General features: G+C 42.7%; 1 protein-coding gene and 1 pseudogene across 7 annotated transcripts in view; one reads left to right on the top strand and one right to left on the bottom strand.

Moving 5' to 3' along the window:
- LOC133228833 (acyl-CoA dehydrogenase family member 10) overlaps positions 1-13,212 on the bottom strand; it is a 51,833-nt gene extending 38,621 nt beyond the window's left edge. The window contains exons 1-6 of one of the 7 annotated variants that reach the window (XM_061384808.1): positions 12,776-13,212; positions 11,000-11,199; positions 6,486-6,634; positions 4,898-5,092; positions 1,003-1,161; positions 133-292 (exon numbers count right to left, since the gene is read on the bottom strand). In XM_061384808.1, the coding sequence (XP_061240792.1) occupies positions 133-292; positions 1,003-1,161; positions 4,898-5,092; positions 6,486-6,634; positions 11,000-11,186 (850 nt within the window). In that variant the 5' untranslated portion in view covers positions 11,187-11,199; positions 12,776-13,212. Of the gene's footprint in view, positions 1-132; positions 293-1,002; positions 1,162-1,378; positions 1,464-4,897; positions 5,093-6,485; positions 6,635-10,999; positions 11,200-12,775 lie in introns of those variants that run through there. The other 6 variants (XM_061384803.1, XM_061384805.1, XM_061384806.1 and 3 more) reach the window with 6 other exon arrangements.
- A 3,093-nt stretch (positions 13,213-16,305) lies between these two features.
- Positions 16,306-22,210, top strand: LOC133228837 (probable ATP-dependent RNA helicase DDX5; annotated as a pseudogene).
- The last annotated feature ends 259 nt before the right edge of the window (positions 22,211-22,469 follow it).

The following is a 22,469-nucleotide window of genomic DNA, read 5'->3' as shown; positions in this document are numbered from 1 at the left end:
CCTGGGTCTGCAGGGCCACCTGGCTATTTTCCTCACCACACGGCATCTTTATCTCCAGCTTATTCCACTAGAAGAGAAAGTGAGAGCCAGACTGAAAGCCTAGCCTCTACCGAAATGCAGAAACTTAACTACCTGTGGGTTGGATCCCCAGTAAGTCTTTGAGGTACTTCTCCAAAGCGTCTTTGGGAATTTCCATTGTCTTTCTCACAGGGCGAGTGTTTGGAACAGCCATTCTCAATGGAAATCCCAAAAGAGTTTCCAATTCCTTTACTGCAGTCTCTGGGTCATCGACCTGGTTTCAAAGAGAATATTGAGCATGGATCCCCAGACAACCCTGACCTCTCCTCCTACCTGTTCTCTAAGAGGGTACATTTTTAGAGGGAAATATAAACAAAAGCCAGTTCTCTAAGCAAGGACTTTGGAGCCAGCATAATCAGCTCATGAAAAAGCCTCAGAATGACTTTCCTACCCCATTTAATTCCTAACCACATTAAACTCTTTTATCTGCTGGAGAGAGTGCCAGTTAAAAGTTCATTAATACTCCCTTGTACCAGGAGAGCAAAATATTGTACTAGAGTATCCATTCTGCCCCTATAGGCCCATCAGCTAATAATGAAAACCTAAACGTAGAAAGCTGAACAGAGACCACCACCCCCTCCCTCAATACACACACACATGGCTTCTCCTGTTTCAAAGCACTGAGGTGGTCCAAGTGGCTGGTAGTTGAACAGCATCAACAGGCCAGCAGGACTGCCACCCAAAATGTCTTAAGCCTGCCATTCACCTCCCTGTGTAACTCTTTTCTCAAAATGCCTTCTTACTTCCTACTGAAAATACAAGCTGCTAGTCAACTAGACCTCATACTTAAAAAAAAAAAAAGACTGTGGCAGCAAGGGCAAAAACCACCAGAGGCAACTCCAACTCTGAGTGTAAGAGGACTGCACAGAAATACTTACACTAGTGCCTGAAGCACAAAGGGGTTCAAAAAACAGTGACCATTACCTTAATGGTGTGAATGCCAAGGCCGGCAGCTGCTTTTAGATTTGGTCCAAGATCATCAAGAAAGATGGACTCAGAAGGCTGCCGGCCAAGCCGCTCCAAGCACAGCTTATACATCCTGGGATCTGGCTTGCAGACACCTTCCAGGCAGGATTCCACGACCTGAGGGAAAGGCAGGAAGGAGAGATGAACATCCCTAAAAGTGGTGTTCCCATGTTATACCCTGGTATGTTTTTTTGAAAAGAAGACCAGTGGGACAGTGGAGATTTGTCATAACAAGTAACTTAAGAATGTCATAATATAAAATGATGTTGCTTTTTTAAATGGAGTGATTTGGATATACTCATCAGGAAATTGGAAACACTGATAGCCATCTTACCCATCATAACAGTAGCTGGGAAACTTAGTGAAACTGGAAGGTATTCCAAAATGACACAGCATTCTGCTCATGTTAGGTATTGTGGCTGCATGGAACAGAAGAAAAGCTGCACATATCAGTTTTAGTGTAAGTATTTCACCATGTTTTCAGAAAGAAAGGCAGTATTTACTGTTGTGAAAGAAACATGACTTTAATATCCATATTTCAGAAGTGAAAAAACAAAGAGCTATATTCAACCTAGACAGGAGGACTGACACCAGAGATACAGTCAGTGGCAAAGACAGGTTTCATGCAAAAAGCCTCCTCTATCCTGAGAGCCTTGACTCAAACTCTATCTAGTCCAGAACTGGTGGGGCGCATCTGAAGGTTCAGGAGAACCCTGAAAAGCTGTCTCAGTGTCAGGCTACCTCTGATCCAGCAACCCCCGGAAGTCCTCTGACACTGACCCCAGGGCTTAATCTCCTGTGAGTAGGTCTAAAACAGCCATAGAGGCCTGTAACCAATACTCTCTGGGTCTGTCCTAAGAATAGAACTAAATCCCTCACTCACTCCTGAATTGACCCTTGCTCTCCAAGATCAAGGACAAATCTGAGGGCCCCTCCCTCTCCTCCAAATTCCCACTGTTCAAGGCTGGAGGAGAACTGCCCTTTCAGGTAAATAAATGTTGAGTAACTTACTCTTACTTATTCTTCCTGGTCTCCTAAGGACCTGAATGAGCTAAAATACAACAGAGAAATTCCTTCTGAAGAAAACATCAACAGTGGGCGGTGGAGAACCCAGGTGTTTCAGACACCAATGAAGGCATGACGTGACAGGAAAGCAGCACACCTGGACAGCCGGGACAAGAGGTGAGAGGGGAGCAAAGCCTGGGAATCTGGGCCACGTCTGGCAAGCAGACACCTCCTCTCAGGTGATTGTATCTGGAGAAGGGAAAACATTCTTGAGATTTAAACTGGTAAGACCCCTGGCCTTTTCCTTATGTTCTGTTTTGCAAGATAAAAAATTTCTGGGGTTCTGTTTCCCGAGAATGTGAATACACCTAATATTCTTCTGCTATATAGTTAAAAACTGCTAGAATGGTAAATCTTAGATCACATGTTCTTTGGCAATAAAATATAATGGAAACATTTTTACTTAAATTAGAGGACCAAAATTTAAAAGCCACATTCACCTCAGCAGAAACAGAATCCTATAATATTATTGAAAAGTTTAGGAACAGCCTCCAAAGATGATGGGGATCATAGGAATGGTTATATTAGCTTTGCATGCAAGCTAAGTTACTTCAGTCATGTCCAACTCTTTGTGACCCCATGGACTGTAGCCTGCCAGGCTCCTCTGTCCATGGGATTCTCCAGGCAAGAATACTGGAGTAGATTGCCATGCCCTCCTCCAGGGGATCTGCCTGACCCAGGGATTGAACCCACATCTCTTATCTCTCCTGCATTGGCAGGTGGGTTCTTTACCACTAGCACCACTTGGGAAGCCCAGCTTTACTTCTATCAAAATAAATATTTTTCCTCATAGCTTTAGAGGATAAAAACGTACACTCTTGCTCTTGAGGAAATAGATTTTCAACACTCCAGGTCACCTGCAGACCTGAAATATGAAAATGCATCAGAAAAAGCTGCCTGAAAGCACCTACCAGAGAGTCTATGAAGTCTGCATAAATGAATCCATCATGTTAAAGAAGCTCACAAGTCCTTAAACACTTGAAGGACCCGGTGTGAGCCTGGCCAACTTAGTTTGTCCAGATCAAGATAATAATCCCCATTGCCGCACTGGAAGGAAGGAATCTCTGAAAATAATCTGCCAGGCACTCTGTAAAGTGCTTTGTATGTATTATAGTCTGGAATCCACACAGCCACCCTAAAGAAAGAAAATTGCTCCTCCTGAACCACAGGTGAGGAAACTGCAGTTCAGGGAATCAGAGCTACTGCCCACAGCAAGCTGCAGACAGGATCCAAATATGGCTGAGGTCCCTGAGCCCCCAAAGGGGAGGATGCTTGGAGAAAGGCTGTGCTGTGGACAAGCCAGGAAACCAAGAGTCAAAGTGGGTAAGGAGCCAGGCAAGGGTACAGAGGGAAGAGAACTCTTATCTTGACAGGCTTTGTATAAGGATGAATGAGGAGGTGGGAGGTGAAGAGAGCATTAGGCTGGGTGGTTAATTTCCCATATTTGAACTCTGAATTTCTGCTTGTCTGTTTCACCAATTTTGGGGTTTTTTTTGGCTATGCTGCATGGAATGCAGGGTATTAGTTCACTGAATAGGGATCGAACCCACCCCCTGCAGTGGAAGCAGAGTAGGGGACTGCCAGAGAAGTCCCCTGATTAGATTTTATGTTCTAAAATATCACTATCCAATAGACATTTCTACAATGATAGAAATGCTATATTGCCCTGTCTGACACAGTAGCCACTAGCCACATGTGGCAGCTGACCACCTAATATGTGGTGAATGCATATTCCTGAGGGCAGGACTTGTGTCAGTCGCATTGAACACAGTACCCTTCATGCCTAGCCAGTGCCCGGTACATACCCACTGCTGTGAAAGAATGTGTTTTCTGACTGAAGTTTAAGTTAGTCGTCTATCAATAATTTCTATCTGTCCCAGGATAATGATAATATACTTCCTTTGAGGAAAATGGGGAGTCTTTCACAGAAGTAACATCCTGGCACAGAAGACCATCTCCTGACTCAGAATCTTCTCAGGTACTTTGATAGTCTAGCCCTTCACACACCGTCCCATACGGCAGCCCCTAGTCATATGTGATGATATACATTTCAGTTGAAATAGAATTTAGTTGCTCAGTGCCACTAGTCACATTTCAAGTGTTTAACAGCCATGTGTGTGACTGGTAGCAACTATATTAGACACTTCCTTTCCTGCAGTAAGTTTGTTTGCTCAGCAATGGTCTAAGGATTAATGCCATAGAAATAGAGGGCAATGGGGTTGGTCTTTGAAAAGGTCAAAGGGCCTATTAAAAGGTGAGAGCTGATCAAAGTACATATGTTATCTGATGCTGTTGTTGTTGTTGTGTGAGTTCAGTTGTGTGGAACACTTTTCAACCCCGTAAGCTGTAGGCTGTCAGGCTTTCTGTCCATGAAATTTTCCAGGAAAGAATACTGCAATGGGTTGCCATTTCCTACTCCAGGGGCTCTTCCCGACCCAGGGATGGAACCTGCAGCCCTTGTGTCTCCTGCACTGGCAGGCAGATTCTTTACTAACTGTGCAACCTGGGAATCCCTGATATTTGATGACTAAGGTTCAAGTTCAGATAAAAGGGAGTCTCTGAAGCTGAGGTTTCACCCAGTTATCAAAGCCCATAAATAAGCTTGCTCACAGCTCAGTGATACTTTGCAAGTCCTCTTTCCCACCTATCATGTCTAATCCTAACTCAGTCAACTGTGTGAATAAACAAACCCATCCATTCAAGACCTTATGAGAGGCAGCGTTAATGCTACATCCTAAAATAAGGACAGAGACTTGATTCAGATTGTTCTGGATCCCTGTCAGCTTACCACATCAAACTGTTTCCGGTCCAAGGGCAAAAAGCTCTTCCCATTGGGAAGATAAAAATTATTGCTCAAGACTGCAGTCTGAAGGCCTTTAGCCCGAATCTGAGTTATGGCCTCAGTCATCACTGGGAACTGCTTCGCCACTCGCTCACTGGTCAGCAGAGAGAAAAAGGAGTCCACGGGCACGGAGGTCTTTGACTAAGATTGGAGGTAGGGAGAGGAGACAACCAGCCATCATTAAGAGTAAGAACAGCTTATCACCAACACAGAAAAATACGTATTTCAGGCTTCCTGTCACTACCCCAGGCCTCTGGCTTGCTGCCAAAAGGAATTTTCTCTTTCAGCCTTGGTGCAGAACTTTGCATATAAGGTTGTAAAAAGTTGCTTAGAATTAGAATTATAATGGTTAGGGAATGGGGAAATTTATATCAATATTCCAATTAAATGAATTCTTTATTTCACTCATTCATTGTCAATTTAAAAAAGATTCTGAAGACTCTAAGAGGATACATGAAACCCTAAAAGTGAATTAAGCAGATGTAGTTTAATTTTTAATGACCCAGAGATTTGATGATTCTGCATTGTCTCAGCTTCAGCATGACAAACTGAATGTCAGTTTCTGATCAATTTTTGTAATTTTAAATTCAGTCTCTGTGGGTTTTAAAACCTCTTATTTTATCATGTTTCAAAATTTGCAATGGCAAGCCTGCTATTTTATACACACATACTCATTTTACAACAGCTTTATTGAAAGACAATTCAAATATCACAGAAGTGGCCCATTTAAACTGTAAAATTCAGTGCTTTTTAATATATTCACAAAGGTGTAAAATTCTTAAGACAATCAGTTTTAGAACATTTATGTCACACAAAAAAGAAACATCATACCTAATAGCAGTCACTACCCATTCCTCTGCCTCCCTGCCCCTGATTCCCCAATACTCCCAGTCCGAGAAAATAACAATTCTATTTTCTACTTCTGTAGATTTATCTGTTCTGGGTATTTCATGTAAGTGGAATCATACAATATATAGTCTTTGGGGCTGGCTTTCTATGACTTAGCAGAATGTTTTCTATATATATATATATAAATATTTATTCATTTACTTAAAATTGTGGTAAGACCACATAACATCATAGTCACTGTTTTAACCACTTTGGATAACAATAAGTACATTCATTGTTATCTAACCAAAAGCACCATCCATCCACAGAACTTCACTATATTTTAAATTATATTTTGGCAATTATATTGTGAAGGTATGGGAGTTAATATAAATAAAGAGCTTAGAACAATGCATAGTTCAGAGAAAGGCTCAATGTTATCACTGCGTTAAACAAGCTTTCTGATCAAAGCCATTATGCAACAATTCCAGCTTCACATAAACAATGCTAATATACATAATATTTTAATTTTTCATTCGTGCAGTTAAAATTGAGTATCTGGGGATGGAAGAAATAACTTAAAATCTTATAATGGGTTATTAGGTTTTCCCTTCTTCAATTTTAGTTTAACCAATTTAATGGATGAGTGTTGCAACCACTATTCTAGATGAAAGAATATTGAAATTCAAGTGTGTTTATCACTTACAATTTCAGAGCAAAGTCTCCCAAATTCTTGTAAGAAATCTTCTGTTGTTATCTCTGCTCTCATAAATTTCATCCAGGGCCCATTTTCGCCACCTGAGATCAAGGCCTTCACTATAGTTCCAGAAGGGATATGATTCTGTACCTCCCACTCTACCAAAAGTGAAACACATGGTAAGTGAAACGATATATGGACAAACAGCTGAAGTTTGGGGAACAGGGTAATTACCATACAGGTTCTGTGGCATCACTGTGGTGCCAGGTGGGATCTATTGGGAATTCAGAGAAATTCAGGAAATGGAAAATCTCAGCCTTAGAGCTCCCAGGGAACAGCCGTAATAATTTGTGTGACTGAGGGGACACTGCTGCCAAGCATCAGTCCATGCCACCAGCTTGAGATGATGCTGGACCCTACATTATGAATTTTCTTCCCTGGTCTCTTATTAGCTGGTTCACATGTATTAGGTCAGGTTTCCCTGGTAGTTCAGAGATAAAGAATCCACCTACCAATGCAGGAGATGCATTTCATCCTCGGGTTGGCAAGATTCCCTGGAGAAGGGAATGGCAACCCACTCTAGTATTCTTGCCTGGGAAAATTCCATGGACAGAGGAACCTGGCCAGCTACAGTTCATGGGCTCTCAAATGAGTCGAACATGACTTAGCAACTAACCAACCACAGCAACAATATATTAGGTCACTCACATGGTCCTGGCACGTGGTATGGAAGTACATGAAGGAATAAATCAAATTCTGACAAAGCTCCAAAACAAACCCTTCATTTTGTAAACTGAAGTAATCCTTCAGGGCAGTGTAGCTGGTACACTGAAACATTCAAATGGAGGTTGATGTCTTTGAAAAATAACAAAATTCCATCCGTAAAGAGCCAAAGCAGTGGATGGATTACTATTGTGTACATGGGGAATGCTGGGATAGTGGATACTTTTTCCTGTACAAGAGGGTTTTCTCTTTCTATAATATACCTGCTCATGGGGCAAAAACATATAGCATCCATAATTATATCTAAGATATAACATACTTAACACAAAGTTTTTGTTTAATGTAGTGGCTGTGCACTGAAAATATTTCAGACAACACAGAAAGGTATAAAAAAGAAAGCTGAATGACAAAGCAATCCCATTCTTCAGAAATCACCAACAGGACCAACTCAGTATGTCTTCTGAGAACAGCAGGTCTTTTAAAACTCAATCCAAATAATACCTCTTTAATTTCAGAACTAAAGTTAGAGCAATTTTTAGGATCTTAAGAGTTGGTAAGCATGCAAGGAAAGGGTCTCTCTCCTACACTGCTGATGGGGGTGTAAATAAGCACAACCTCTATGGAGTGCAACATGTTAAATGCACATTTACAATTGATGTAGCAATTCTGCTTCCAGGAATTTCTCCCAAAGATATATTTATAAATGTAAGCAAAGATTAGGTATACCACTGTTGGGCAACCACATACTTGTTGACTATTGCTATGGCTGCTGTTGGCTCCAATAGTAGAGCTGAATAGTACCCCTGACAGAAAAAGTTTGCTAATTCCTGAACTAGACCTATGCCTCCTGTTGTTGGTTAGTCACTAAGTGGTGTCCGACTCTTTGCAACCCAATGGACTGTAGCCTGCCAGGCTCCTCTGTCCGTGGGATTCTCCAGACAAGAATACTGGAGTGGGTTGCCATTTCCTTCTCCAGAGGATCTTCCCAACCCAGAGATTGAACCTGAGTCTCCTGCATTGGCAGGCGGATTCTTTACCACTGAGCTACCTGGGAAGCCCATGCCTACTGATATAGAAAATTTGGCAAGATATTTTACTAGGTCAGAAAAAAAGAAAGGTACATCTAACAGTTTGTATGAAAAGTGAGAGTATTAGCCGCTCAGCTGTGTCCAACTCTGTGATCCCATGGACTGTAGCACTCCCAGGGACTGAACCCAAGTCTCCTACATTGCAGGCAGATTCTTTACAGTCTGAGTCACCAGGGAAGCCCAAACAGTTTGTATAGCATGACCCAATCAGTGTAGACACAGTATACACACACACAAACACACACACACACACACACACACACACGTTCCTGTGTATATATTGGGAATTTTTGGAAGGATAAACAAATTTTTCACAATGATAACCAATGAAGGCTAGAACTGCGGGGAAGGGGTGGAGGTGACAATAAGAAATTGGCCTTTGTATTTTTTTTAAATCCAAAGTATTAAATATACTTTTAGCACCAACTATTTAATAAATATGGTTGGCATAAGTGAGTTTCTGAATAGAAAAAAATTAATTAAATCTCTATTTCTCACAATTACAAAAATGAATTCTCAAAAGACTAAATACCCAAATCAGGAGAGAAAAGAAAAAAAAAAAACCTCTAAAAGTTACAAAACAATATACAACATCTTTATGAATGTCAAGGAAAGAAAGACTTCCTTAGCCTAGACACTTTACACTCAAGCCATAAAGAAAAACAGAAATGATTTTGATGACAAGAAAAATGAAAATACTGGTATTGCAAAAACATTATAAGATAAAAACACAAGTCAATAACAACCACAAGCCTTACTAAGTGCTCAAAAGATTCTGGGCACTGCTGAATAACATAAAAGTATGAGCAGGATTTGAAAAGGGAGAGCAGGAAGGAAGGGTAGCTTCAAGCAGAGGGAACAGAACCTGCAAAGGCAAAGGAGTATAAACACATTTGGCAATTTTAAAGAGCATCAAGTAGTTGAACGTAGCTGAAATGTGGGCATACATGGCAAATAGTGTGAAAAAAGGACATGAGAGCTGTTTGTGAGAGGCCCTGGAACCAGGTAAAGCTTCCAGTCTTGAAGGGAAAAAAATTGCAGGCAGTCAAGGATTTGAAGCAGGAGAGGGAAGGGAGAAGATGTGATGTGTGTTTTAGAAGGGCAGTTCTAGGGGCTGTGTGGAAGGGGTGTAAAACCCAGAGGCCAGAGGTAGAATTAGCAGTTAGGAGGCTGCTGTGATCAAGCAGGTGGGAGAATTTAGGGATATAACATGTGTAGAGGCAGTAGCAGTGGAAAGGAGAGAATAGCTTCTCAAGGTATTCTGGAAAGAGTTGAGAAAATTCCTGCCAAGTGATCTTTATGTTCGCTGTAAAAGCAGAGATTCAGCTATCTGCCAAGGTTTGGTCTGGAGAAATATGATGGCTCCGAGGGGAGTTTGGAACAACCCTGTAGTAAGTTCAAGAGGAATATCAGTGGAGGAATAGAGAGCCTGAGGGCTCACTTGCAGCTGAGCTAAAAGACAAAACAGAACAAAAAATAGCCCAACGAGTTAGCAAAGCTTGGTAATTTTTCAACCAGGGGCACAGAAAACCTGACCTTGGGTTGACTTAGCATACAAAACTGCCCAATCAGCAACCACAATCTGTCAAAAGAACAGAGACCTCTGTTTGGTCCTTCCTGTTGGCTAGAATCGGAGAAGGCAATGGCACCCCACTCCAGTACTTCTGCCTGGAAAATCCCATGGATGGAGGAGCCTGGAAGGCTGCAGTCCATGGGGTCGCTGAGGGTCAGACACGACTGAGCAACTTCACTTTCACTTTTCACTTTCATGCATTGGAGAAGGAAATGGCAACCCGCTCCGGTGTTCTTGCCTGGAGAATCCCAGGGACAGGGGAGCATGGTGGGCTGCCGTCTATAGGGTCACACAGAGTCGGACACGACTGAAGTGACTTAGCAGCAGCAGCAGCAGCAGCAGTTGGCTAGAATTCACATGTGATGGCAGAAAGTGAAGCAGCCAAACCTGATCCACGAGGTGAGAGTGGAAATGGGGTGTGCTCACAGCAGAGCAACACAAGGAAAACAGCCCAGGGCCCTGATACCACAGAGCAACACACTAGCCCAAGACACACACCTGGACTTTCACGTAAAAAACACATTTAACTTCAATCTTGTTTCAGTCAATGTTTTGTTAGGTTTTCTAACACTTCAAGCCAAACAAATCAAATTAAGTCAGTTCAACTGAGTGCACAAAAAGGTAATACCAAAAGGGGCTGAAAAAGGAAGGATCAGAACCTAGAGGTTTGTCTTGTAACAAAAGCAGGTGTAGAGGGAGGTTGATGGAAGAGGAAAGGTTGTGATCACAGCGGGGAGGGCGGCAGATTTCAGCATTCACAAGTAGTTCTCTGGGAAAGGTAGTTAAATTCTACCTATAACATTGACAATAACAATGGCAGCTTGTCATTTATTGAGAATTTCAGATGAGCCAAGCACTCATTCTGCTAATCAAGTGCTTTCCATGAATAATCTCACTTAACCATCTCCTAGCACCAAAGACGTACAGACCATTAGCCCTAATTTAATGATGAGGAAACTAAGACTCAGAGAAGTGAAACCACTTGCCCAAGATCCTCAGCAGCACTACTGTTGCTTGGAATTTGATTCAAGAGCAAGAATAGCACCCACTGAGGCACACTGTCATCTCCCCTCACCACCTCCTTTCCCCCACCCCCACACACCCCAGTCTCTAAAGGTGAAGGAGAATGAAGAGCTCACCTGCAGCCACTCTCCCTGGAGAAGGAAGCAGAACTCCGCCCATGTCAAAAATCACTGCTCTGTAGGGGCCGCCTCCAGAATGTGTCCATCTCCAGGCTCCCGGGTGCCTGCCCTGGACGTGTTTCAGGAAGGCCGCCCTCCAAGCCCGCTGGAGCTGGGAGGACTGCAGAAGCTGCCTTAGGCACATGTTGGGGCCAAGGCTGTGAAGCAGAAACAGGACATGATTAGCCTTCACTGCCTCCAAGTGGACCTCCATCCTGGCACTCAGGGTGCCACCAGCACGTCTACTCTGACTTCCAACCAGCATTTCAGACACAACCAGAGCTGAACTCACTGTCTCTGCCCTCCATGACAACTCCTCAGTCTTCCAGCAAGACATCTCCATTCTGGTGCTTGGTGTGACTGGTCATTCCTCCCAAAGCTCTCCATCTACTCTCTTCACTCCCACTGCATGATCTCACCCACAGACCTTTGCAGCAGCCTCCTAAGTGGTCCCCTTGCCTCCTCATTCAAAATTTCAAATTTGATCATGTCCTACCCCCATTTAAAATCTCCAGTGACTCTCCACTGTCCTCAAGATAAACTCCCAGCTCCTTAAGCCGCCTGAAAAGGCCCTCTGAGAACTTCTTCTTTGCTCTGGGCAGCAGCTCTCCTTTGTACTTCACCTTAGCCTGGGTGATCTCGACACTCACATCCACAGCAGCTTCACTGAACACGTGATGCCCTCCTCCTGTGGCCAGGCCTTAGCATATGCTGTTGCCCTGGACTGAATGCTCCCTTCCATCCATTACCTGGATAACTGCCCATTGTCCCTCAGGTTGTAGTTTGCCTGTCACTTCCTTTGAAACCTCTTCTGGCTACCAGAAGAGACAGATGAGCAGTCTCTCCTGTACTCTCTCAGGGTGCCCTGTACTTACCTCCTCCTAGCACTCGCGATGCCACCACACTATCATCCCTCCTACAGAGCAGGGCAATGACCTCCTGATCTTCACTGCCTCTTTTCTAAACTTACTTTCAACAGTTTGGGGAAAAAAAATAACATACACACAACAGGTACCTGTATATATAGATACATAAACATTTTCACATGAATAGACATAAATGTGGCAAAATGTTAATAATTAGTGAAAGGCACATGATGAGAGGTATATGAGAGATCATTGTACTATTATTTCAATTTTTTTATAGATCTTAAATAAAAACCTGGGAAAACAACAACAAAAAATTCTACTCGCAGCCAGTTCCACTTGAAAATGTTTTAAGTTTCTCATGTGATGTCTATGGTTAAAAAACTAAGAAGCCAGTTAGAGCAAATCATTGAGGACACTGTCCTCGTCATCAAAGTGAAAGTCGCTCAGTCGTGTCTGACACTTTGCAACCCGATGGACTAAACAGTCCATGGAATTCTCCAGGCCAGAATACTGGAGTGGGTAGCAGTTTCTCCTCCTCATACTCCTGGTAATGGATAAGTCGGCAACTCTCCCATCACTGGCTTCCTTCTTCCCTCCAACTAAAGATGACGCTTCAGTTCTAGCCACGTACTCATTGCGGCTCATTTCATCATCACAGCTGTACAAAGATACTAAGTCAAGTTTACACAAAACTTAAACTCAAGGTCACGAAACTGGTAATCAGGGTCTATTCCATAATCACCAACGTATCTCTACCGCCGCAACAGAGCCTGGGCTCTCAGTAAATATTTGTTAAGAGATTAGTCCGGGAGGGGGACCCAGATGGATCTCCAGTTCAGGGCACTTAACCAGCCCACCGTCCTACCTTAACAGAATCAGAAACACTGCAACTAGTGCCAACTCCCCAGGCGGATTCAGCTCTCTGAGCCTCAGCGCACTTATCTGTAAAGCGTGGCTGACACAAAGCAACTCTGCCTACAGCTGGAGCGAGATCAAACACGACAAAAAGAGACCAGAGCTCGGGTCTCTGCAGGAAGCGGGTTCCTCGGACAATCGGAGACCTAGCGGAGCCAGAGACTCCTCGCCGTCAGATAAGGCGGGCTGAGGGCACGTCCCCTCAGGCCTGAGAGCAAAACCCACCGATACTCCTAAATAGTGTCCAAGTGCCCACGAACCCTGTGACGTGCCTCCTCCAAGTCCTCTTGGAGATCCTGACCAGTGGGCGCGGGTTCACCTCCAAGCAAACACGGCAGTCACGTGGGCGCACCCAATCAGCGAGCCCGCTGATCCGCGCTTGCGTAACCTCAAGGGTCAGCGACGGCGGCCGGCAGGCGGCAGTGAAGGTTTTGGCTGGAAGCGTTGCACGTAGAGCCGGTGGCGCTGAGGTGGCGGCGGCGGCGGCGCTACCTGCTCCGGGGCGCTCATCCTCAAGCCTCCCCTCCCAGCCTCGCCTGAGCCCTCCGGGGCCTGCGCCGGTCGGCGCCTGCCCTGTGAGCGGTTGTCATCCACCCGGAGCTCCCAGAACACTCGCGGGTCCCCGCCGACTTCAGCTTCAGCGGCTAGTCCGCGCCTGGGCCCCGGGGCTCGTCCTCTTAGAGTCTGAGTCCGGGCAGGAGCCTCGGCGAGGGCTTTCGCCTCCGGAGGAAGCCGAGAAGTCGTTGGGATCCCTCTCACTTCCCCCATCCTCAGGAGGTCCTCCCAGGTGTCATCCCTGGGAAGTCTCCCTCAGTTCCTCCTTCCTGGTGCCTTCCCACCGGGACTGTTTATATTTGGCGCATAGGTCTCTCCAACCTGGGTCAGAGCCTAGTTGTGAGAGTTGATTTCCTCTTGGCTTTGTGAAGACGGAATACCCAGCACTCTGACGGCTCCTGGGAAGGTTTAATTAAATCCTTCCTCTTTGGAAAACTTTCCATTAAGGGGCCCTGTAGCAGTAGTTAAAACTAAAATGTCTACACGTTCTGTATCTGAGCACTGTACTAAATACTTCCTGGGCACTGTTTTCTCTAATTGTCTTCATTCAACCCTACAATTAGATGGGTGTGTGAGCCTTTTACAAACTGGGAAACTGAAGTCCTGGGATTAAGCGCCTTGCCCAGGATCATGTGTCAGATGGAATTCTACCTCAGAGAGCTGGACTTGAGAGTCTGAGCACTTCATTCCCAGTCACACAGCCTCCTCAGGGGGAATGCAGATATGGCTCTGTTCCTTGAACCTCCATCAGTTATCTAACAATAACATTCATTCAAAAAATGTAATCCAGCGTGTCTGATTTCTTCCACTTTCAGTTCAGTTCAGTCCCTCAGTCCTGCCAACTCTTTGCGACCCCATGGACTGCAGGCTTCCCTGTCCATCACCAACTCGCACGGAGCCTACTCAAACTCATGTCCATTGAGTTGGTGATGCCATCCAACCATCTTATTCTCTGTTGTCCCCTTCTCCTCCCGCCTTCAGTCTTGCCCAGCATCAGGGTTTTTTCCAATGAGTCAGCTCTCCGCATCAGGTGGCCAAAGTATTGGAGTTTCAGCTTCAACATCAGTGCTTCCAATGAATATTCAGGACTGATTTATTTTAGGATGGACTGGTTAGATCTCCATGCAGTCCAAGGGTCTCTCAAGAGTCTTCTCCAACACCACAGTTCAAAAGCATCAATTCTTGGGCGCTCAGCTTTCATTATAGTCCAACTCTCACACCCATACATGACTACTGGAAAAACCATAGCTTTGACTAGATAGACCTTTGTTGGCAAAGTAACGTCTCTGTTTTTTAATACGCTGTCAAGGTTGGTTATAACTTTCCTTCCAAGGAGTGAGCATCTTTTAATTTCACGGCTGCAGTGATTTTGGAGCCCAAAAAAACTAAAGTCTGCCACCGTTTCCCCATCTATGTACCATGAAGTGATGGGACCAGATGCCATGATCTTACTTTTCTGAATGTTGAGCTTTAAGCCAACTTTTTCACTCTCCTCTTTCACTTTCATCAAGAGGCTCTTTAGTTCTTCCTCGCTTTCTGCCATAAGGGTGGTGTCATCTGCATATCTGAGGTTATTGATATTTCTCCTGGCAATCTTAATTCTAGCTTGTGCTTCATCCAGCCTGGCATTTCACATGATGTGCTCTTCCACTTTGGCATGTTTTAAAGACTCAACTGAGTAGCTCTGTGTTTTCAGAGCTTTTTCTCTTTGTGACTAGTGTTCCACTGTGTGGATGAACATAATTTACTATTCATTGATTTACTGGACGTTTGGGTTTCCGATTTTGGCTGTTTGAATAAAACTGTTAACAGCATTTGTGTAAAAGTAAAAAAAAAAATACTTTTTGAGAACCCACTCTCTGTTGGAGTTTTAGTTGTGTGTGGAAAGGGATGCCTTGCTTTAATGGCACCAGCAGTTCACTCAATTCATGGAGACGAATGAAGTAAACACTTACAGAATAAATGTAGAACTGCAGCTGTGACAAATGTGGTGAAGGAAGGGAAGATAGTTTTTAGACAGCTGTTACGAGAGGATATGTTTGATTTGGGGAGGGGGCCTGGGCCTGGTGATGTGGGGAACTTCCCTGAGTGTGTGAATTTTGGAGCCATTAATTAAAAGACTGAATATGATTTAATAGGCTACTGAGTTTTGAAAGTCAACTAAGTTGACATAAGCCACATATACACTTCTACATGGGTCAGTCATTGATTCATTAATTTATTCAACAAATCTTTAAATAGCTTCCAATATGTGCTAGGCACTGTGATGTAACTGCTGAGGATACAGTGCTGGGCAAAACAGGCATGATCTCCACTCTGATAAAGCCTATAATCACAGATTTAGGGTGTGATGGCATAAGGCTAACCCAAGGTGTTTAAGAAGACTACCCTAAAAGTTTTTTAAAGTTTCGATTATTAGTGGACTTTAGCCTTCATTTGGAGTCCAACACAGAGTGTCACTCTACAAGTGTTACTGAAATGTTGGTTCATCTGAGCATGATCACTGTCAAAGCTCTTATCTCCTTCATTTGCTTTAAAGTGCATGATTTTCACTAGAATTGCCCTGTGTTTCTGAGTTTATTGCCCTGGGCATTAGTTGACTGTCAGGTACAGCAGGAGCCCCAGAGGTGAGTGAGAGGACTACTGCCAAGGCATCTTATAGTCTTGAGGGAGGGCAGAAGAGAGAAAAGGGAAACCTGTGGATGGATACAGTGAGAGTGGATTTATCAGGTATTAATCATTCATGTATTCTTTTGTCGGAGAAATGTCTGAAGAGGAGATCCAAAAGAAGACACTAGCTTCAGTTGTAGCCTGTTAGAAGGGAAGTCACCAGGGGAGAAAGCAACAATCATACATCAGCATCTTGGTTGTCGAGAAATGACAGATGTGATCATTGAGACCATGAAGGCCAACCCAGGTATGCTTTCCAGAACCCTAGGCTATCTTCTGTAAGGTAAACCCATGGTTGCATGTGTTGGAGTGGTGTTCAGTGAGCCTGTGATTAAGACCTCTAGCATACTTAGCTTTTACTGCCTATGTTCCTTACATGAAACTGTCAGGGTGGATTTCAGTTTCTCTAAATATTTCTTCTAAATTACTCGTAACAAGCTAGGTTGACAACTCTCCTCAGTGAGGAGAGCTACTTAGCACGTAGGTCTGTGGCAATTCATGTTGAATCCAGGTAAGCACAGTGTGAGTCCCTGCCCCCGACCCCCTCCCCAGCTCACTCCATCCAGGGGAGTTGATGTGTATTGCATCTCCAGTGTGAGGAACTGGCAGGTTTGGTTTTCAAACTTAATAGTCCTGAATATTTGTCTCACTTAGGAGTATATGATAGAAGACACCTGCTTTCTTATGGTATTTCTAAACATAAGAGCCATCTCTGCGTTTGAAGGTGTTAATGAAATTTTTTTATGGGGCAGAGACCACTTTTAAGTTGAGATTCCCCCATAACTCCACTGTTCTGTGATATAGTTCTTAACATAAGACATCACAATTTCTCTGGGACCACAATGGAGGTGAACACCATCCCCATTTTCTAATTTGGATTCATTTCTGTCTGAGAACATCTCCATCAGAACCCCTTTACTTTCACAGCTTAAAATCTTCCTGACAGCTGTGGCAAACTCCAGTTCTCATTGTGTCCCGTAGGATGCTGTTTCCTATAGATGGCCTGAATTGCACAGGATAAAGAGAGTTAATACTTAAATTTCTGCCCTCTCACTCTTTTTTAAAATTCAAGTGATTTAAACCACTTTTAAAGAAATATTGCAAGGCATTTAATTTGGATCTGTGAAAACAAAAATTTTGTCCAAGTTAAAGGCTTATGGAGACCTTTTTCATTCTGAAGAACCATGCATTGGTTGACTGATTCTTTTCTTTAGATAATTATGTCCACTGACTGGCTGCAAGTAAAACAGATGAAAACTAGTACAGTATGAGGGTGATAGTTGCCCAAAGGAGAAAATAGATACCTTATAGTTAAAAGTAAGATATTTTATTAGTAATTACTAAATACCTATATCTACTGCTTTTTACTATTCCAAGTGTCCATCAACTGGATAAAGACAAATGGATAAAGAGGGTATGGGTGTGTGTGTGCATGTTCATGTACACACACACACATACACATATACACACAATGGAATATTACTCAGCCATAAAAAAAGAATGAAATATTGCATTTGCAGCAACACGTATAGACCTAGAGATTATCATACTAAGTGAACTAAGACAGAAAAAGACAAATATATATCACTCATATGTGGAATCTAAAAAATAATACAGTTGAATTTATTTACAAAACAAACAGATAGACATAGAAAACAAATGTATGGTGCAAACTACAACATTGTTCCAATTCTGGATATGTGTCATGATGTAAAATCTATGAAAAATGTATTTGCCTAATGGAAGAGATCACGAGTGACGAGAATAAAACCATTTTTTCTGTTGAAATCCAAATAGGATGCCATGTACTTACTAGAAAAATGAGGAGAAAAAGGTGGCCTGTCATGAGTATCCATGGTGACATGAGTCAACAGGAATGTGACTAGGTTGTAAATGAATTTAAACATGGAAGAACTCCTATTCAGATTGCTACAAATGTGGCCTCCAGAAGGCTAGATGTGGAAGATAGGAAATTTGTCATCAATTTTAACTACCCTAACTCCTCAGAGGATTATCTTCATCGAATTGGAAGAACACTCACAGTACCAAAACAGGCACAGCATACTTATTTTACACCTAATAACATAAAGCAAGTGAGTGACCTTATCTCTGTGCTCCCTGAAGCTAATCAAGCAGTCAATCCCAAGTTGCTTCAGTTGGTTAGAAACAGTTTCAGATCATTTCAGAGGCAGGGGAGACATGCAGGCTGAGTGTCACAACAGATACTCTGTAGGCAAAACAGATGGACTGAATCCCTTTAGAGACCAAGAAAATTATAAAAGGGGTTACACTAGTCTACTTAAGAGAGATTTGGGAGCAGAAACTCAGAATGTGGTTTATATTTGCTACAAATTACACCAGGGGGAGCTTTGGAAGTAATTTTGTGCCTGCTGGTATACAGACCAGTTTTAGAACTAGTAATCCAACAGGGACTTATCAGAATGGCTATGATACCATTCAGCAATATGGGAGTAATGTTCCATATATGCACCATGGTGTGAACCAGCAAGTATTTGCGTATCCTGCTACTGCAGCTGAGCCTATATTTGGTTATCCAGTGCAAACAGGATATTCTCAATAAGACTTCAGAAGTATGTGTAAACATCTGTTTTTTCATAATTGCTCTTTATATTATATGTTATCAGACAAGACAGTTATTTAAGAAAAGAAACATGGGAAATGCAGAAATGACTGCAGCAGTGATTATGATGCACTTTTTTGCTATTTAAGTTGGATATTTCTCTACATCCCTAAAACAGTTTTTAAGGGTTTTTTTGTACTAAAAAGGGCAAGCAGTGTTTTCCCCAAAGTTAAGTGTACAGTGATTTGAAATACAATAAATGAAGGCAATGTGTGACATTCCAATAAAAAATATTTGAAGATTAAAAAAATATTTTTCTCTATCAAACTTTATTCTTCTGACTCAGTTTTCATCTGATTGGAATCCTGCTAATTTTTAGTTTCTGAAAGATGAGCTGAAAGCTGCAATGGAAGAAAGTCTTCAGAAGCATCCCCCATTGCACCGAGAAGTAAAGGTCAAAGTAAAGAAGGTGTAAACACTGCTCCCGATTCTCCATCCAGGCAGCTTCCAGACCAGATTTCCTTCTTCAGTGGAAACCTCTCAGTTGAAACAGTTCACATATTATGCATCTATTCAAGACAAGGTGAGAAAAACACTGTTTCCTTTAGAGTTTGCCTATTTTTTGACATTGGGCAGAGAAAGTGCTCTTGCCCTGAAGGGAAGTGGATATTTTAAGCTTTGAGGAATAGAACAATATTTTGTGTGTTAAAAAATTCCCTGGTGTTTTATATTTAGCTAAATCTTGTAGATTGGGTCAAAGCTTCTTACAAAAGTAACATAGATACACCTGAGAAAATACCTGGGAAAATATTCTGAGAAGGTAGGCATGCAGGTGATTGGGAAGTTGAAAGGAAGCGATACAGGAGATAGATGGGCTCCAGGTTAGACATTTACAGCTGGCCTCCCGTTTGCATTTCATGGGGCACGAAGAGGTGGGCTTCGGGCTGGATACTTATAACTGTTAGCATTTTGTGAGACAAGAGATAGGTGGTCTCCAGTTAAGTTATTTACAGTTAGCCTCTTGTTTGCCCTCCGAAATGGAAGTAACAACAGAAACAGGGTAAATCGTCAGTTTGTCTCTTATAAACCCCTTAATTTTTTTTTTCCATCTATTTAATTTTAGCTATTTTGGTGATTGTGTAGTGATACTTCATTATGACTTTATTATGTATTTCTTTTATGATTAATGAATTTGAACACCTTTTTTCCAACTGTCCATTTGGATATCCTCATTTGTGAAGTGCTTATTGAAATGTTTTGCTGAGGGTTTTTTTTTTTCTTACTGATTTTGAAAGGTTGTTGTTGAATCACGTGAATACACCGGGATTCTTGGCCCCCGGAGGAGAAGAATTCAATCCGGGGCCAGAGACGAGGCTTGATCGCTCAGAGCTTTTGTGTAATAAAGTTTTATTGAAGTATAAAGGAGATAGAGAAAGCTTCTGACATAGGCATCAGAAGGGGGTAGAAAGAGTACCCCTAAACACCTTAAGGTCATAGTCCTGGCTATACCTATAGTCAAGGTTATAATCATGACAAGGACAAAGAGGGGCAAAACCTTGTTTGAGTAAAGGATTAAGGGATCTCCTTCCCTTCCTCTTTTGAGACAAGGGAGACACTACACATGCCAGAAAAGCTCCTTGTGGGTCAGAAGTCAGGGGACAATGCCAGGCCATAATGAGTCTTGCTCCTCCCAGATGCCTTCACTTTGAGATCCATCTTGGCTGAGGGGTATGAGTGTACCCTTAAGGGAGTGTCCCAGGTTAGGTCAGGTGTGGAAAAAGAAACCAGATAATTGAACTGGAGGAAGACAAAGACCTGGAAGAACTGACCTATATAAATGACTTAACCACCTCTTTATTGCTCTCCTCCTCATTGGGGGGATGCACGCACCCTTCGTCTCCGGGTGTGCATCTCTGCCTTGCTTCTGTCTTAACTAAGCAAACCATTTCTCTATGTGCTCTCCCACTTGTTGTACTACGCCTGTAATAATAAGCTTTGTATCTACATTTACAGTTTCTGCCTCTGTGATAAATGCACTGGGGGCAAAGATCCAAGGAAAAATTGCTTCTAGCCTGTAGCCCTTGCTGGTCTGGTAGCTGGGATTCCTGGTTTTCATTCAGGCTACCCAGGTTCAATACCTGGGCAAGGAATTAAGATCTTGCTTCATGCCACTGCTTACTGCTGCCTTGCTGAGATCAGAAGGAAGATAAAAAAGAAAAGAAAAATTATAAGTGATCCATTACATCGTTGTAGTCTCATATTCCCACCAAGCCTTTACTAAAGAAGCTTGTAGGTCAGTTAATTGATTGCAGTTTCATCATGTCTTTCAACTCCTTTCTGTGGTCCAAACAAGGCTTGCTGGAGGCCAAAGGAAAGGAAGGGTTTGGCTTGGTAATCAATAAGCTGGGCCACCAGCTCCTTGGATATTGGTAGCCGACCTCTTTAGAAGCCTTTAAAGAGGACAGTCCTTGTCCTGCCTTGCTTGCTTGGTCCCCACTGGGACACAGGATACTCAGGTAGCCATTTTGGATCACAGCTGTTGAAGTGAGTTTGCAGCATTTCAAAAGCAAATTGCATTGTAGGGGGCTTTTCTTTCCCCTCTATTCCAGCTATTCCAACCCAGCAACACTTTCTGTAATCTTCAGAATCACATCCTCAAGGTTCAGAATTCTCTTTCTTATACTTAATTTTTGGAGAAGGCAATGGCACCCCACTCCAGTACTCTTGCCTGGAAAATCCCATGGACAGAGGAGCCTGGTGGGCTGCAGTCCATGGGGTCGCTAAGAGTCAGACACGACTGAGTGACTTCCCTTTGACTTTTCACCTTCATGCATTGGAGAAGGAAATGGCAACCTACTCCAGTGTTCTTGCCTGGAGAATCCCAGGGACGGGGGAACCTGGTGGGCTGCCGTCTATGGGGTCGCACAGAGTTGGACACGACTGAAGTGACTTAGCAGCAGCAGCAGCATACTTAATTTTAGAACACAGATCATGTGTTTTTATGTAACTAATTGAGGTCTTACCTCCTTGGCAGAACCTTTGGATTTATTTAATATGTCGCCACATAGGATGTGGACGATATGTGAGTCAACATGCCTATAAGCACTTAGAGGAGACCAGCACACGTATGCCATGCAGCCCACCAACCATCGAGTCTGGGACTACACTGGAGGTGAACACCACTCTCATTTTCTAATTTGGATTCATTATGTCTGAAAACATCTCCCTCAGAACTTTCTCTCAGCCTTCTCACAGCTTGAAATCTTCCTGACAGCTGTTGCAAACTCCAGTTCTCATGGTGCCCCATAGGGTGCTGTTTCCTATGAATGGCCTGCATTACACAGGATAAAGAGAGTTAATGCTACACTCCTGCCCACTCATTTTTTTTTAATTCAAATGATTTAAACCACTTTTTAAAGAAATATTGCATGGCATTTAATTTGGATCTGTAAAAACAAAATTTTTGTTCAAGTTAAAGGTGTAATTATGGAGACTTTTCATTCTGAAGAAACATACCTTGGTTGACCCATTCTTTTCTTTAGGTAATTATTTCTGTCGACTGGTTTCAAGTAAAACAGATAGAAAAATAGTACAGTATGAACGTGAGGGTGACACTTGGCAGGAGGAGAAAATAGATGCCTTACAGTTAGAGGTAAGATATATTTTATTAATAATTACTATTTAGTCTACTATTAGTTATTAGTAATAACTAACAGTTATTACTATTAGTCTACTATTACTATTAGTCTATCTATGTCTACTGCTTTTTACTATTCTAACTTGGAAGGTTGTTTTGGCTTTTAATTTTGCCATTTGCCCTGTGTGTTAGCTTTTGTTT

The sequence above is a fragment of the Bos javanicus genome, chromosome 17, assembly GCF_032452875.1.
Source record: "Bos javanicus breed banteng chromosome 17, ARS-OSU_banteng_1.0, whole genome shotgun sequence".
Taxonomy (NCBI): domain Eukaryota; kingdom Metazoa; phylum Chordata; class Mammalia; order Artiodactyla; family Bovidae; genus Bos; species Bos javanicus.
The sequence above is the reverse complement of the archived record's forward strand: the minus strand, read 5'-3'. Positions and strand labels throughout refer to the sequence as shown.